Source organism: Martes martes (genome assembly GCF_963455335.1).
Source record: "Martes martes genome assembly, chromosome: 5".
Taxonomy (NCBI): Eukaryota; Metazoa; Chordata; class Mammalia; order Carnivora; family Mustelidae; genus Martes; species Martes martes.
In genome coordinates this window covers 68,419,382-68,436,902 of record NC_137892.1, presented here as the reverse complement: position 1 = coordinate 68,436,902, position 17,521 = coordinate 68,419,382, and the positions used below count along the sequence as shown (strand labels likewise).

Below are 17,521 nucleotides of genomic sequence, written 5' to 3'. Positions count from 1 at the left end.
TATCTCTAAGCCAGGACTTGATGGATGGTAAGTTAACATGCTAAGAGGGGTATGATGTTCAAGACGGAAGGAAGAACTTATACGTAAGTTCAAAAGAAAGAAAGGATGGTTCAGTCATGAAAATAAAAGTTGGTGGAACTAGAGAATAGTTTATGACAATGTAGGTTGTTCTGATTATATAATTATTTCAATAAAATAAATGTATATCCTTTCAACAAAATAACTTAATAAAGGGCCAAAAATTGGCTCTGGTCTCAAATATAAATAATACTAATGGGGGGGGCAAGAGGGAAATGTCTCTGGTATACTGTACCTATCTATAGGAAATCTTTAAAAAAACACCTTAATAAGTTTTCACGAATATGTGATTACAAATTGTAATCTGTATTCTGGGATATCTCTAAACTTAAGCCAAAAGACTTTTTTTTTGTGTTTAAAAGAATTCTAATGAGATGTTTCTAGTCTGATTTGAATTTGAAACAACACAAGTTGAAGTTTTAAAGCCTGATACTCTTCATAAATACTCGATTTCCATCCGAATCAGTGAAAGTTATCTCATGAACTTGGGTTATACCCAACAGTGATTGTTCTTTGTAAGTGACATAGATTTCAATACGAATGTCTCCATGTCCTTATGACCTCTTTGTCATGTTTGCCATACAGCCACGGTTTCCTGTTTTTTTGTTTTTTGTTTTTTTAAATTTCTTTTCTGTTTTAATAGTGTCTTCCCTTAGCACTAAAGAAAACCTTTAAATCAAATGCCCCAAGAGCTTGGTGTTGCCAGATGCCAAGGTAGGCATGTGTCCTGAAGGCCAGGCCAGGCCAGGTCATCAATAATGCTAAGAGCCATGTCCCTCCTCAAAGTCCCAGTTTATCCCATGGGTATTCATGAGCTGGAACAGAGCTTCTGAGAGTGATTTTTCTCTTTCTGGAAGGGGTTCAGAAGAGGCAGAAACAAATATTTATGGCTTAGAGGTTAGGGTGAGTGCAACTGGTATCTTGGAATAGAAAGCCACCCACAATCACATCACTGCAATCTTTGAATGGCAGGCCACTGTTGAGTGTTATAGAATTAGGATTTCTTGTCAGGCGAATGCAGTGACAAGGTCATATTGCTACAAACTTTGTCCAAGTGGCCCCATTTAGTTTAGAAATGTTTGTAGGGCACTCCAGAGGCTATTTTTGGCAGGGATCCTATCTATTAACTTAAGTTTGCTGCATACACATTGCTTTATCAGTATGTCACTTGCATTATATGTTGTATATTATTTATATGTTTTGTGGCTCCTAAAAATTCTGAAGGACAATATAATACAACGATGGGTGGATTATAACTTGACATTTCTCGCAGTATATTACATTTTAAGGCACTATCACAAACGAAAACAAACAAAAAAACCCAGCAAAAATAGGTCAAAGCAGTAAAACTAATTTAAAACTGAGATCGATATTGTAACTATGGATACCACCTATATCTCCCAGAAGGTTTTAAAATAAATTAGACATGGAAATATGCTATATCCCTAGCAACTGTCTGACACCAGTATGTATATAGTGAATGGTGTATGAGTAAATGAATGGATGACTGAACTCTAACCATAGAAATGACAGATATCCAGTTTTCAAAGAAGGAAATTGAGACGCAGTGTGGTGATGTCACTTGTCCAGCATGCACACAGCTAATGAACAGTGGGACTGAGCTTTGAAGTCAGGCAAACTGAATATAGACTCACTTGATTAACCTCTATACAACACTTCAATATTATATAAAGGAAGGTTTTTTTTTGTTTTTTTTTTGAGATTTTATTTATTAATTTGACAGAGAGAGACACAGTGAGAGAAGGAACACAAGCAGGGGGAGTGGGAGAGGGAGAAGCAGGCTCCTCGAAGAACAAGGAGCCTGATGTGGGACTCGATCCCAGGACCCTGGGATCATGACCTGAGGCGAAGGTAGATGCTTAAGGACTGAGCCACCCAGGAACCCCTATATAAAGGAAGTCTTGAGAGATCATTTATATTTAGGTAATGTGACATCTTTTGATCAAATATGTTGATTAAATATTTAGTAATTATTTGTTGGATGAGAATAAGTCGAGACACCCAAATATGGGTTTAACTTCCTTGCTGTCAATAATCACTTCCTGGGCTCTTCTCCCTGGAGGCCGTTAAGGGAGGGGTGGATCGGAATCCCTGGGGTAATCATGAGTGGCTCAACGACTAGCACAGTGGTCTTCACGTTAAAATGAGCACCCTGAGTAGCACTCTTTTCCTCACTTCCCACTATTTCACGCTGCTGTCATGACAAACTTATATGCTCTTCCAGATCCTATCAAAACATTCTTTTATGATAACCCTTTGCTTTGGTTTGGTTTGTTTTTAATCCTGATGATTAGTATATCTTGAAGTTTCAAATTCTCAATAGGCAGTCGATTTTTATATTTACCACAGGAGGGAATGCCATTTAAAGGCTTGAGAAATGATGATTTGGTCCTGTTTCCTCACGGTTGCAATAGTATCTGTTAGTGAGAGTCGTGACAGCCTTCCGCGCTGGTGGGGTATTCCGGGAAATGGAAGCATGGGGATTCAGAGAGACAATGTTTCTGAAGGTTGCTACAAACTTGGAAGGTAGTACTAATGGCTGGGTACACAGGGACTGTTCTGAGACTGGTCATCATCCCACACTCTTTGCTGTCAGTCGGACCTTCTCATGTCATGTCCTCTAGAATGGCCAGCTTCTCACTCCAGGCTGTGGACAGAGGAATGGTAGTTCAAGGGCTTTCAAGATGCTGCTTCATTCCACATGGAATCTGTGCCACTTCACAATTCTTTCAGTGGCATTCCATCCAGTGAACCTTCTAAAGAAAGTTTAAAATGCCATTTCTCAGGCACCCTGGTGGCACAGTCGGTTAAGCACCTGCCTTCAGCTCAGGTTATCTTCCTGGAGTCCTAGGATTGGTCCCACATCAGGCTCACATCAGGAGTCTGGTTCTCCCTCTGCCACTCACCCCACTCTCATATTCTTTCTCTCAAATAAATAAATAAAATCTTTTAATTAATTAATTAATTAATTAGACAGAGATCACAAGTTGGGAGAGAGGCAGGCAGAGGGAGAGAGGAGGAAGCAGGCTCCCTGCTGAGCAGAGAGCCCATTGCGGGGCTCGATCCCAGGACCCTGAGATCATGACCTGAGCCAAAGGCAGGGGCTTAACGCACTGAGCCCACCCAGGTGCCCCAAAATCTTAAAAAAAATAAATACAATGCCATTTTTCTACTATCCCCAATTTTTCATATCTGCCCTTCTTCTGTCTGGAAAGTAGCTCTATGAGGGTAGGGACGAAGCTTGTTTTTCTCATCACTGCAGCTTCAGGAACTACTATAGTATCTAGTAGTATGATAATACTACAGTGTCATGGTAGATGATAATGAATGAATGAGTGACCGAATAAATGTCCAGCTCTTTGTGTGCTGATATGACAGCTTGGGCTTTTTTTTTCTTTTAATCTCATTATCTGTTTATGTTTGCCATTTTTTTCCTATCCCTTATAAAAGTTGAATCCCTCTCTGAAGTAGCTAACCCATAGACAACTGTGGAATTCTAAACAAAACCAAGCTCCTTTCAGAAATGGCAGAACTTGAAATGCCATATAATGGGAAATCAGATACTTGCTGATTGTAGCATTTGAGAGAAGCTGCCCATAATTTTCTTTATCGTAAATTTAAATCCTAGTGGATTTCAGATGTCCTTATCCAGCTATCACGGATTTCGAGAAGGAGTACCATGTATCCTCGACTGTGCTCTTGAGAAGCAAAGAGATGAGAAAGGCCAAATCGGGCAGCTTCACAGGCAGTCCCAATTTTTTTCCTGTTCTCCATTGTCCTCATAACCCCTCCCACACTGTGTGTGTGTTGGGGGGGGATGGGATGGGGGCACAGTCACCTAAGATACCAGGCTACGTGGGACTTTTGCAGAAGGAATTACACAAGGAATTCTGCCTCCCAAGGCACTTAACAACCCCTGTCCATTTCCTACTGCTGTTGCAACGAATGGCTACAACTTTAGTGCTTTAAGACAGAACAGAATTACTGTTTTACAGTTCTAGGGTTTGCAAGTCCTAACATCAAGGTGTCAGCAGAGTTTCGTTCCTTCTGGAAGCTCTAGGCAAGAACCCATTTCCTTGCCTTTTCTGGCTTCTAGAGACTGCCCACATTCCTTGGGTCATGGACCCTCCTTCATGTTCAAAGCCAGAGGTGTACCTTCCAATCTCCATCTCTGTCCGTCACCTCATCACATCTCTCTTATATCCTCACATCTCCTTCTCTAACTCAGACACTCCTGTATCCCTCTTATAAGGACCTTTGGGTTTACTTTGGGCCCACCCAGATAATCCAGGATAATCTCCCCATTTCAAAATCCTTATCGGTCCTATCTTCAAAGTCTCTTTTGCCAGATAAAGTTCACAAATTCCAGGGATGATGGCATGAAAAACTCTGGGGGTTATTATTCTGCCCACCGCCCCACCCCGCCCACTTCCTTCCTAATGGCCTCATAATGTGTCTTTCAGGCCCTCCCATCTCCCAGTGCCAAGCCCACTCACAGGCTGCTGGAGGCTTCTGTATCACTTCTTCCTTTTGTATTTCCCTTGGTCATTCCAGCTGGATGCACCTGCTTCTTCCTCTACACCCCTTTGAGCAGCCCGGACCTTCTCGGGGCATTCCTTTCTGCTGCCTTACACCATATTGGCCTGTGTGTATATGACTTTCCTGACCAGCCCAAGCCAGGAGCCAATTCTTTGCCCTCCCGGGACTCAGAACAGCGTGGCAGATTGCAGGGACTCAGCTGTAGCTGCTAGTTCTCCCCAGATGACATGTGAGCCACTTCTCCCTGGGTCTGGTGCCCTCCAGATATTTCCCCCAGAGTACCAAGACAGAATCCCTTACCCCCCACCCTAGGGCATCATTGCCAGCAAGTGATGGCTTCCCTGCCTGTGAACTGGTTGGATTCCACAATCACTTAGAATACATTGTTCTGGGGACTGCGGGGGCCTGGGGAGGGAGACTGCATTTACATCTGCAGATTTCCACCTTGCACAAGTCAGGTTTCTTATTGCTTTCTTATTGCTTATTTGTAGTGACCGGGGCTGCTTGTCAGCAGTGCTGGCTGAGAAACTCCATCTCTGAGCGAGCTCGGCTATTTCCAGTATAGTTCTCTTCCCCTCAGGATGCCATTCTCTACATGTGTTGGAATGACTCACTTGGCACTTGCACAGGGTAAGAACTTGAGCTTGGTGAAAAGGCACTGGCTGAGAATGTCCCAGTCTCATTTTCAGCCACTCCCTGGGAAGGCCTCACTTTTACCCAGGTGGACTCTTACCTTCCCAGCACCCAAGAAATGCAGAAGTCTGAGCTGTTTAATTGCCAGGCACTAGGTGAAGTTTGGAGTTGGGTTGAAGTGGATTAAAGGGCAGGGTGGGCTAGGGAATAAAAACATGAAATCAAAGCTTCTGCTCTGACACGTTTCACAATCAACTGGAGAGAAAGATAAGTTACCAAGTCATTGAAAAATTCTGCAAAATATTCTATCAGCTAAGTGCTATGAAGCTGGGGGGAAAAATAAGTGGTTTACATTTCACCGTCTTCATCTGGATAAATCCAAAATATTAAAGATGAAGTCTTACAAATACTACAGAAAACCCTGGGAGAATTTTTCTTATATAATCCCAGAATGGCAAAGTCCTTTCTAAATACAAATAGGACTCATAAGCTGCAGATGAAAACAGCAGTTAAATTTAACTATATAAAAAATATATTCCCCACAGCAAAACCTATAATACATTAAGTTAATGAACAATTGCCAAACTGAGAAAAAGGATTTGTAAGTCATATTACACAACAAGACTAAGTTCTCTAATGTATGAAGGATACATATAAATCAATAAGAAAACACTAACCATCCCAATAGAAAAAGGGGCAAAGGACATAAACAGACAGATCATAGAAAAGAAAATGTAAATGGCCCTTACACATAAGAAAAGATGGTTCCTATCACTTATAATAACAGAAATGCAACTGAAATTACACACAGAGAGATGTACTTAGCTTAAAAATTGGCAAAATTAAAAAAGTTGGAAAACACTTATATTATGAGGAATCAACAGCCCATTCATGTTACTGGTAGAAGTACCTACTGGTACCACACCAACAGCAGGCACATTTATAACATCTATCACAATTATGGACATGCATATCTTATGACTCAGCAATTTTGCTAGGCATTTATAGAAAATGACATCTATAGAACCTTATTTACTGCAGCACTGTTTCTGGTATCAAAAAATTGGAAGTAATCATCAATAGATGAATGATTAAAAAACAGCAGAGTCATGAATTATGATATTCACACATAATGGGATTCTGCGCCTTGCTCAAAATGAATGGGGATGCTCTTTATGACAATTATGAAAATGTTTCAAAGATGTTAAGTGACAAAGACAAGGCACAGAACAGTGTGTTCAGTGAGCTGCATTTTAGTATAAAAAAAGGGAGGAGTAAGCTACTGGCTGTTTTCAAGGATAACCTCAGTACAGTTCTACTGGATGTTGTTGCTCATGGTATTCTCTTCATGTAGATTGTCCTTTTTCCATCTCTGCCTATTGAAAAATATTTATTCTTCCAGGACAATTTCAAATATTTCTTCCTTTATGAACCCTTATTGATCTCCTGGATTAAATACTCTCTTGATTGAAAAAAGATGTAAGATTACTAAAAGAACAGTTTTAAGGTTTTGGGTGAGGGATCCTTCCTAAGGAAGACAAGCCCCCAAAATTTATAAAGGGAGAAGATTGATTTAATTTTATAAGACATTTAATATTTTATATGGTCAGAGACATCATAAATGGACTTAAAAAAATAATCTGACAGGCTGAGCATATATTGATGACAAAGTCGTCCAGATTATATAAATAGCTCCTACAAACCAACAAAGACAAAACCAACAGTCCAATAGAAAAAAAAAAAAGGGCATATTTTAAGGACAAATGCATTTTGTTAAAAAAAAAAAGAGAGACAGGCAAATAAAAAATGTTCAGTTTTATATAAATACTTTTCTCCTTTTGTTGAGTAAAAAATAAAGAGATTTATACTGTCATGGGGAAACAGTCAAGGATGTGGTGGGGGTATAAACTGTTAAATTCTCTTTGTAGGGTAACTTGGCAGGAGTTATTAAATGTTAAAAATATCTATCACCTTCAACCTGTCTATTGGAATTTTAGGCGTCTGTGCTCAGAGAGACATATATGCACATACAAGCACTTACAAGCATCGTCACTGTAACATTATTCATAATAGGAAAAAACAAAGATTCTTAAGGACCACCAATAGGGGAAAGTATGCACGAACCAAGATAAATTCTTTCTGTCATTACAGTGCAGGAATTTAAAAAATGAAGTAGATTTCTTCATATTTGCATGAAAAGAGCTCCAAAGGGAAATGCCACTGAAGTACAGTATGTAAAATACTCTTCTGCCTATGCCCTATAATGAGGCCATGTGGTCAGAAAGTGAGAGCAGCCCGCAGCCAGGGAGGAACTGAATCCTGCCAACAACCACATGCCCGAGCTCAGAAGCAGATCCTTCTCCGGTCAGGCCTTCAGATGGTCACAGTTACAGCCGCAGCCAACACTTGGCAGCCCTCTGAGCGACGCTGAAGCAGGGAGCTCATCTAGGCTGTGCCTGGACTCCTGACCTAGAGAAACTGAGACAATAAACACTGTTTTAAGCCCATAAAATAAATAAAATAAAATAAAATAAAATAAAATAAAATAAAAATTATTCTGTTTATGGGGGAAAAGCTATATGTATGAAAAAAATTACATATGCATGTAGGGGGATAGGTATATATCTGGACATATACACAGAATATATGTAACTATATACTTACACATACATAAATATGAAAAAGTATATATATAAATGGTTTAGCTTAATAACTGTCATTGTGTCTAGGGAGGGTAGTAGAATTAGTAGTGGAGAAGGAGGGACTTTGATTTTGTGCTCTACACCTTTGCAAGGTTTTGTTGCTTTTTTGTTGTTGAAAGGTGGTGATGGGAAGGACCCAGTTCACACAACTTGGAGAAGGGATTCGATCTCAGTTAATTGGCCTCCCAGTGTGATATTTTTTCCACTGTTCGCCAAAAGAAAAGAAGAGGCACTTTCTGAGGCGAGGATGATTAAATAGAAATAAATATGAGACATATTCCTGGCTATGAAGGACACCATGGAATTTTCAGACACTTTCCTCTTACAACTAACCTAAATAGCCATTATTGAAAGTGAGATCCACTTACTTTATGTGCAGGGAGAACGGCTGCACCTACCACAACCTAGCACATAGATCATACTTTTAAAATCTTCTCAAATACCCCACACATTGTAAATCTTTCCCTTAACTTTCCTTGTTCTTTTTTCTTTCCTCAGACTCTGTCAATTTTTCTACAGCTAACTTAAAACTTGGAAAGAAAGGACTAACCCATACTGAGTAAATAAAGACTATTTCTTAACCCTTAAATGACACATTGCCTTAAATTACATCCTAGAGTAATTTTAATTTTAAACAGTAACACAACCTTAGAGGCTCCTTTGATGTGAAATTTACTCTGACTTTGGTTCTCCTCTCTTAGTCCTCTTCTTAACCAATAATTTCCTGCATTTGGCTTCCTTTAATTCCTATAACATGGAAAAAGAGTGTTATATAGAATATGTCATGGACTTTGAAGTCTGCTGTACTTGAGTTTTTATAAGTTTTCTGTCATTTGGAGAAAATCATCTAACTTCTCTGCGTGTCAGTTTTTCATCGGTCAACTGGCAAGAATAGTAACTCTTGGCAAAAAAAAAAAAGATGAAATTAGAAAATATGAAGGGAATAAAATGAAAATACAACATATCAAAATGTGTAGGGCACAGCTAAGGCAGGACTTAGAAAGGTATCATCTTTATTACATATTTGAGAAAAGAAGAAAAGCTAAAAATCCATTGTCTGAGCTTCCCAAGAAGCAAAAATAGGAAGTAAAATAAAACCCAGAGATACCAGAATGAGTGAAATAGTATAGCTAAGAACAGAATCAGTGAAAATCTATACACATACATACAGTAGAAAGTGATCAGTGACCTCAGCTACAGTAAAGATAATCAAAATCGACAAATCCCTAACAAGAATGAACGAGGAAAAAAAGACAGAAAATTACAGACTACCAAGATCAGAAAAGCAGAAGAGATCTTAAGGCGATTAAAATGACGAATAACAGTACAGTTTCTTAGGAGGTTTGTGAGAATTCACTGAAGCAATATACTTAGAGCACCTAGTACAGTAACAGGACTTATAGAAGACATTCATGCAGTTGTTGATACACTTTGATTGAGCATATGCTCTATGCTGGGCACTGGGAATCCTCAGGTGAGTTGATGGTTATGTGTGAAAGTGGGGGGGGGGAGCATGGCACTGGACTCTTCAGTGGTGAAGAACAGACAAATTTTTAAAATTACATACAAAAGTGTGAAATTACATTGATGACAAATGCTGCAAATAAGAAGTGGAGCATGAAGCTGAGTGCATGTAAGTACATGTAAAAAGGTTAACTGACCTAGAACGGGAGGTGAGGGAAGGCGTCCCTAAGGACGTGATAGCTGAGATGCCATCTGCAGGGCAAGAAGACATTAACTAGGTGAAGTTAACTAGTAAGTGCTTCCGGCAGGTGAAAGAGGAAGAGAAGGTGCTCCCGCGTTGGGAAGAAGCATGCTCTGATGTGACATCAGTGTGGCTGAATCTGGAAAGTAAGGATGAGGGGATGGCTAGATATAGCAGAGGAGATAAATGGGGGCCCGATTTTGTGGGGCCTTGTAGGCCATGCTAAGGAGTTTGATCTTTATACTAAAAACAATATGGAGCCATTTAAGAGTTTCAGGTCTGTGTGTGTAACATGACCAGATCAGAAAAGGTCACCCTCCAAATAGTGTGAAGCATGGACTGGATGAGGGTCCCATTGGACCTACTGATGCCAGTCAGGTGACTATTGCTGCTGGGAAGGACAAAACAATATAATTATGGTTTGTAATGTAAATTAAATTGGAAATGATTCAGTCATGATAATCAATAATGGGCTCGTTAAATAAATGATAGTAAATAAAGACAATGGGTTAGCATGCAGCTGTAAAGGGAATGAGAAATATTAATGTACGCTGTTATGGAGTTATGTCCAGGTTGCATTGTTAAGTGAAAAAAGCAAAATGGAATGGAAAAATTGTGTGTATAAATGGGGAACGGAGTAGAGAGCCCAGATATGGACATACAACTCTATGGTCAAATAATCTTCGACAAAGCAGGAAAAAATATCCAGTAGAAAAAGGTCTCTTCAATAAATGATGCTGGGAAAATTGGACAGCTATGTATAGAAGAATGAAGTTTGACCATTCTCTTACACCGTACACAAAGATAAACTCAAAATGGGTAAGAGATCTCAATGTGAGGTAGGAATCTATCAAAATCCTAGAGGAGAACATAGGCAGTAGCCTCTTCGACATCGGCCACAGCAATCTCTTCAAGACATGTCTCCAAAGGCAAAGGAAACAAAAGCGAAAATGAACTTTTGAGACTTCATCAAGATCAAAAGCTTCTGCACAGCAAAGGAAACAGTCAACAAAAGAAGAGGCAACCCATGGAATGGGAGAAGATACTCGCAAATGGCAATACAAAGGGCTGATATCCAAGATCTATAAAGAACTACTCAAACTCAACACACACTAAACAGATAATCATGTCAAAAAATGGGCAGAAGACATGAAAAGACACTTCTTCAAAGAAGACATATAAATGGCTAACAGACACATGAAAAAAGTGTTCATCATCATTGGCCATTGGGGAGATTCAAATCAAAACCACATTGAGATACCAACTTATACCAGTTAGAATGGCCACAATTAACAACACAGTAAACAACAAGTGTTGGAGAAGTTGTGGAGAAAGGGGAACCCTCTTACACTGTTGGTGGGAATGCAAGTTGGTGCAGCCACTTTGGAAAACAGTGTGGAGATTCCTTAAGAAATTAAAAATAGAGCTACCCTATGACCCTGCAATCGCACTACTGGGTATTTACCCCAAAGATACAGATGTAGTGAAAAGAAGGGCCATATGTACCCCAATGTTCATAGCAGCAATGGCCACGGTCGCCAAACTGTGGAAAGAGCCAAGATGCCCTTCAACGGACGGATGGATAAAGAAGATATGGTCCATATACACAATGGAATATTATGCCTCCATCAGAAAGGATGAATACCCAACTTTTGTATCAACCTGGATGGGACTAGAGGAGCTTATGCTGAGTGAAGTAAGTCAAGCAGAGAGAGTCAATTATCACATGGTTTCATTACTTGTAGAGCATAAAGAATAACATGTAGGACATGGGGAGATGGAGAGGAGAAGTGAGGTGGGGGAAATTGGAGGGGGAGACAAACGATGAGAGACTGGACTCTGAGAAACAAACTGAGGGTGGGGGGTTAGGTGAGCCTGGTGGTGGGTAATGAGGAGGGCATGTATTGCATGGAGCACTGGTTGTGGTGCATAGACAATAAATCTTGGAACACTGAAAAAATAAAATAAAGTTAAAAAATGTAACAAGATAAAAGAAAATAAAAGTCAAAAGTAAATTTACAAAAAATGCTTATTTAAAAGAGGTATATATATATGTATATATGATATATATATATCCTATATATCCTGTATATACCCTATCCATATCAATATATATATCCCCTATCTCTCTCTCTCTATATATATATATAATATATTGCATTTTTAAAATAGAAGGCTAAACCTGGGCAAAAGAGAGAGGGAAGGGGGAGGAGAAAGGGAGGCCAAAGTTCTCTGAATACAAATTGTTTTGTAGATTTGACCAAATATTTTGCATAGTTATAAAGCAAAATTAAGTATAAAAAATCAATTCATAAAAACCAAAAACAAAATGCAACAGATGAATCAAATTATGTAGAGAGTTAGTGGCATAATCATAAAAATGAATTAATTGAAGTAATATAAAACTGCAGCCCTTTGGGATCTATCTAATAACAAAGAAAACTGAAAAAAAAATCCAAAAGTGCTTTTAACATTTTTATTGTTATTCTGAGAGTATTATGTAGGAATGACTTCAGAAACCAATTTCTAACCTGCACACTCCTATGTCTCATGATGATAGCAGGTTGGGTTACAGTGCTGATGGTAGAGAGAAGTGGGTGGACTGAAGAGATACTTAGATAAAACTGACCAGAATTCATGCTCAGTCGTCCACGGGGCTAGGTGTCAGGGAAGAGTTTAAGAGGCCTTTGAGGTTTCCCGCTTGCATCATAGGATTTTGGTTTGGAGCATGTTGAGTCTCAGGTCTCTTTGGGACATTCAGGTGACGTCAGGTGGCAGCACTCAACAAAGATGATCTTCTGTTAGTTTTCCCTTCTACCTCCTTAGCACATTTTTTTTTTTTTTAAATGGGGATGGGTGAGGACTACTTTTCTAGTTTGTAGTGTCACTTAATATTCTATTGTTTCACAGATCTTGGTAGTCATGCCCAACCTGATGTCACCTGCACATTTTAAGAATGTTTTTACCCATTGTCCAACAAACTGGGATAAAACAGGTGTATTCATCAACCACACCATGAATGCTTATTCCAATCACTGTATTAGGTACTTACGTTCTCTATCGTTTAAAGTTACTCACACATTTATAAAGATGTTATTCTCTCCAGTATACTAATGAAGAGACCGAAGATCAAGAAGAGTAAGTCCCTTGCCCAAAGTTACAAAGCCGTACAGTAGCAGTCAGCACCTCTGGTCTGTTTTCTGTCATTATGTGTCTTTTTTTTCAAAGTCTGGGTGCTGACTTAGGGGGCTCATGGTCATGGCATTTAATTGTACCGACTCACATGGTAAAAAAGCTCCTGTGTTATTTTCATCCAACTTTCTGTTCTGACATGGAGAACAACTTGGTTAGGAGGTGGTGTGTCTTAACACCAAACACTTGCCAATCTCTGTTTTCATCTAGAGAGCCTACCCCTGAGGGTCAGAGTCTTGAGCAAGTAACAGCGTAGAGCAGGAGTTTAGTTGCATTATCTTTTTTCATTATGTTTATCTTAGGGATACCTTCTATTTATAAGTGATATTAGTGTTTCCATTTGTACAGCAGTAAAGAATTTCACTAAAAATAAATCTGAGTAAAAGAAACAGAGCTGAAGAAAATTATTATGTAAGTAGAAGTAATGGTGGTTCAGAGAAAAGGGAGGACGGACAATCAGTACATGACATTAGGGTCCAAGGGCTGACCTCTGGAAAACAATGCTCCTTACCAAATCTCCTCCCCCAGTTACAGGCATTGCTGCTGGCCTTGCCTCTCTAACAGAAATTGAAGGCCTTTTCTTGACCAAGAAGTGATCTGTTACCATCTCACTTGGGAACTGTCACTGTTCACTGGTCAATGTGGCTCACTAGTGAGCTTGCTGCAGACCTCAACTGCTGTGGGCCAGATGGTATCTTATTCCCCACTGATCAGACTGGCATGTAGGAAGGAATCATTGCCTTTAGCTGCCCACTGTGTCTCCCATGCCAGGATTTCAGGAAAGAGCTAAGAGCAAAGTGTGTATCACCCATAAATTATGGTAGTTAATAGGCAAGACAATGGACTAATTTGGAAATCTTAGCCTATGGCAGTGATTTTTTTTTTTTTACTAATATGCATTCTAGTATTAAAACTATATTGACTACTAGTCTAATTTCCATCCAGTCCTCTTTTTTAAGCTTCTAGTCCTGCAGTCTTTTATGATAGTACCATGTTTGCACATTTTGTTCCTTCCTCACCACCACAACCCCTTCCTGGGACAGAAGTTATATTTAGAAGATCTGTGAGAAATGGTGGTAGATGGGCTGCCTTTAAACATTTTTATGTGTTTTAAACACAAAGGCAATAAAAACTCCCAATGCTACGTATATTTTTAAAGATATCATTGTCACATGAAATAATTTTGCTTGTGTGTCCCCTAGGGAACTGAAAAGTACATTATAGTCACTGTAATCCTGCTGGGAGAGAGACAGTATCTTCTCTTTATTCTTTGTTATGCCTGATACTATCTATTCAGCATATTATTAAGAAATCTCTATCTAGAAAAATGCATTTGTATTCCTCTTATTTCCCATGAGCACCACAAAGCCAGTACTTTCTTTTTCTTTCTCTTTTTTTTTTAAACCATTGGGACTTGCAGACTAGGGTCCAAAGCCTGGACAATATTAGGGTTAGGTTTTGCATTTTTGATGTATTAAGTGAAGGTGTAAAATATGCCTTCCTAAGTCCACAAGGTCAAAGAAAAGACAGGTTCCATCTTCCTGGGCGGGGTACCTCCAGCTCTACACCCGCTGTGCTATATATCTCAGCACCTGAGAATCTAGTTTCATCACAGACGGACACGAGGTAGAGGCCTGACTTGTGCACCTCGTACAAGGTAAATATCCCCATTGCAAAAATGAAAACCCATCCCGTGTTCCTGCACAAACCGGGTGAGTGTACGCAGCCGGTAGTGGGTGTGTGTGGGGTGTAGGTGGGTAGTGTTAAACCCCTTAGCAGCTGCAGCGGGGGGCCCTTAGGGTCCCCCAGGCCCTTGACTCCCGGCCCTGCCCTGACCATTGTCCGCACACCTCTTCCCTCCAGCTTCCGGGCCGCGGGCGAGATGATTTGCTGCAGATGACATCAGCTCTGGGCCAACGGCTGGAAGAGCGGAGGCAGCCACCGCGTGAGGATGTGCCGGGTGGTCCTTTCCTCCTCCTCTTCCTCCTCCTCCCGGCTCCCAGCCTAGTCTCCATATAAAAGCGGCGCCGCCTCCCCGCCCTCTCTCACTCCCCGCTCCTCTCCGCCGCGCGCTCTAGGAGAGGGCGGAGGGGGAGGCGGCGCGCAGCGCCAGGAGGAGGGGGGACGCAAGGGGCGGAGCAGAGACAGCACCTTCGGAGATAATCCTTTCTCCTGCGGCAGAGGAGAGGAGCGGCGGGAGTGGGACACTTCGCCCAGGCATAGCGGGCCGGCAGGATGGCGACCGTGGTGGTGGAAGCCGCCGAGCCGGAGCCGTCCGGCAGCATCGCCAACCCTGCGGCGTCCACCTCGCCTAGCCTGTCGCATCGCTTCCTCGACAGCAAGTTCTACCTGCTGGTGGTCGTCGGCGAAATCGTGACCGAAGAGCACCTACGACGCGCCATCGGCAACATCGAACTCGGTAAGAGGCCCTGCGTCCCCAGGGGACGCGCTCGAGGAGGCCCGCAAACGCGACCCCACCCAGGGCGCGACGGCCACCCTCCTTCTCAGGCGCGCGCCGCACCCGCACCTCTCCCCGCCACCTCCTGCACTCAGTCCTGATTCTTTTTTGGGCTAATTTCGGAGAATAATGCTAATTATTAGATTTGAGACCCAGCGGGAGAGTGTCTCCTAACCTTGAGGGATCTATCATCAGCTGGGTCTGCAGATCCTAGCTGGCCACCGCCTCTCCCGCTAAATGAAATGCAGGTGTCAGAGAAGCGGAGGCCACAATAAAGCCCAAACCTCAGGGAGCAGAAGGGGCGGGGGGGGGGGCTTGATGCAAACACTGCTTTTATTCCTCTTCTGTCCCCCGCAAAATGCTGGGATTCCCCTCTCCCCCTCGCCGGCAGACCCAAGGCTGAAGCACCATGTGCCAGGGCCCGCGTGGGAATCATCCTCACCCCAGCCACCGTAGCCCCCCGAGAAAAGCCCTTTCTGGCTTAAAACCTCACGATTTGTTCTTTCCTCGCAATGACTAGGCTAGTCCTGGGGCCACACCCGCTTCCCCCCTCCCCCCCCCAACCTCCACCCGGGACGCAGGGATGGAGAACCGCCTGCGCTCGTTTCCCAGACGGCGCCCGCCTCGATACCGCCCCTGGGACCCTGGTTGCAGCTTTCAGAAAGGACAATGGGACCCCAAGTTGCGGGGTGGGGCTTCTTCTTTCAAAAGTCTCAGCCTCGATAGTGATGGCTTAGGGGGAAGGGGGGGGGTCGGCGGGTAGGGACAGCGCCTCGCCCGGTGCGCGCACTAGGAGCGCGCTCTGCAGAGGCCGAATAGCGGTTCGCCTGGAGCCCTGGGCGGGGCCCTGAGGGCCCGACGGGCGCAGCCTCAGGCGCGCGGACCGACCCGCCCCCCAGCCCCACCCGGGCTGCCGCAGTGCTCCCATCCGCTCGCCGCACCTGCCCCCCACACTGCGGCGCCCCCATCGGGCGCGGTCGGCCGGGCGTGCGCTCCGCCGGGGCCTCGGGCATGGCGCTGCGTTTCCCCCACCTCTCCCTCGGGCCCGGCTTTGTTGCATTCGAAGCCCCCCGAGGGGGCAGCTCTGGTCTCTGCCTTTGCCTTCCCCCCTGGCGTCCCAGACCTCCCCTCGCCCCTGACCTCAGTCGCCTGGTCCCTCCGCAGCCCCAGCCCGCGCTCTATTCTCTTCGGGTGGTGTTGAAGCGTTTCTGCCTGGAGACACCGGCTGGTGGGCGTGGTGCAGTCCGCACTGCGGTCTCTACGGCAGCCCGAGGCGGACAAAGGGCGTTCACGCAGCCCTCGTTCCCCGCTCCCGGCGTCCCCCCACCCCCATAAAACACGAAAGGAAAATCTTATTTTCGATGAAAAAAATTAAAGCCTGTTTTCTGACTCCGCATTTGGAAACGGACACTTGTCCCCAGAACAAAAGGCTTCAGGGTGGGGACTGGAGTTGCAGACCTGGTTCTTTTGTTTAACTTTAAAGCACTGATTTTCCCTTTCAGCTTAAAAAAAAAAAAAAAAAAGGCAGAATGGAGTCGTGTATTTTCACTGGAAAAAAATTTCAAGAATAAGAGATCTCAATAGTGAAATGCCTTACTTGAGCATCTCAAAAATGCTTCCTTTTCGAACTATAGGCCTTTAATGTGATCCCTCCTTAGTCTGTTTGCACGTTTTCCCCTTGGGAAATGTCACCCGTACTGACTTTGGGCGTGGCTGCTATCTGAATCAATGATTTCGGATTAAAAACAATGATTGTCAGCACCGTTGCCAGGGAATAATAATGCACTAGGAGGTGCTTTGCTCTCTATGACATTTTCCGAACCCCCCGATGTGGGTCCTGGAGAGGGACCACCAGCCCCATTTTAGAGGTGGGGGCCCAGAGAGGCAGGAAGGATAAGGGGACCCGCTCAAGGTCACGTCACTCCGAAGTGACAGATGTGCCGGCAGTGCACCGGCACCGGTTTTCTGGCTCCGTCATGATGTCAGAGCAGGGCAGGCAAACATCAGAGGAAGATCAAACGGCGGTTTTCAGAGCTTGGCTTTGTATAGACCTCCACTTGTGGGCAGCGCCCGTGCAGGGAGCTGGCTCAGCGCTCACCTTCCTGCCATAATTACCTTCCTGCTTTGTTACTGTCCCGACCATCCTTTCAGTACCCCATTCCTGGGGTACCGCTTCCGCCGGAGGAAAAAAAT

General features: G+C 43.0%; 1 protein-coding gene and 1 long non-coding RNA gene across 2 annotated transcripts in view; one reads left to right on the top strand and one right to left on the bottom strand.

Moving 5' to 3' along the window:
- Positions 1-6,846: 6,846 nt before the first annotated feature.
- On the bottom strand, positions 6,847-13,627 carry LOC308343501. The gene is made up of 3 exons (XR_013966878.1): positions 12,308-13,627; positions 8,621-8,720; positions 6,847-7,749 (listed from the first exon to the last, which is right to left on the bottom strand). It is a non-coding gene; the product is annotated as an uncharacterized lncRNA (long non-coding RNA).
- Positions 13,628-14,227: 600 nt separating this feature from the next.
- The window catches only part of MAP1B (microtubule associated protein 1B), a 92,182-nt gene continuing 88,888 nt past the window's right edge, over positions 14,228-17,521 (top strand). The window contains exon 1 of the mRNA XM_080804543.1: positions 14,228-15,289. Within this exon, the coding sequence (XP_080660669.1) occupies positions 15,106-15,289 (184 nt within the window). The 5' untranslated portion in view covers positions 14,228-15,105. The remainder of the gene's footprint in view (positions 15,290-17,521) is intronic.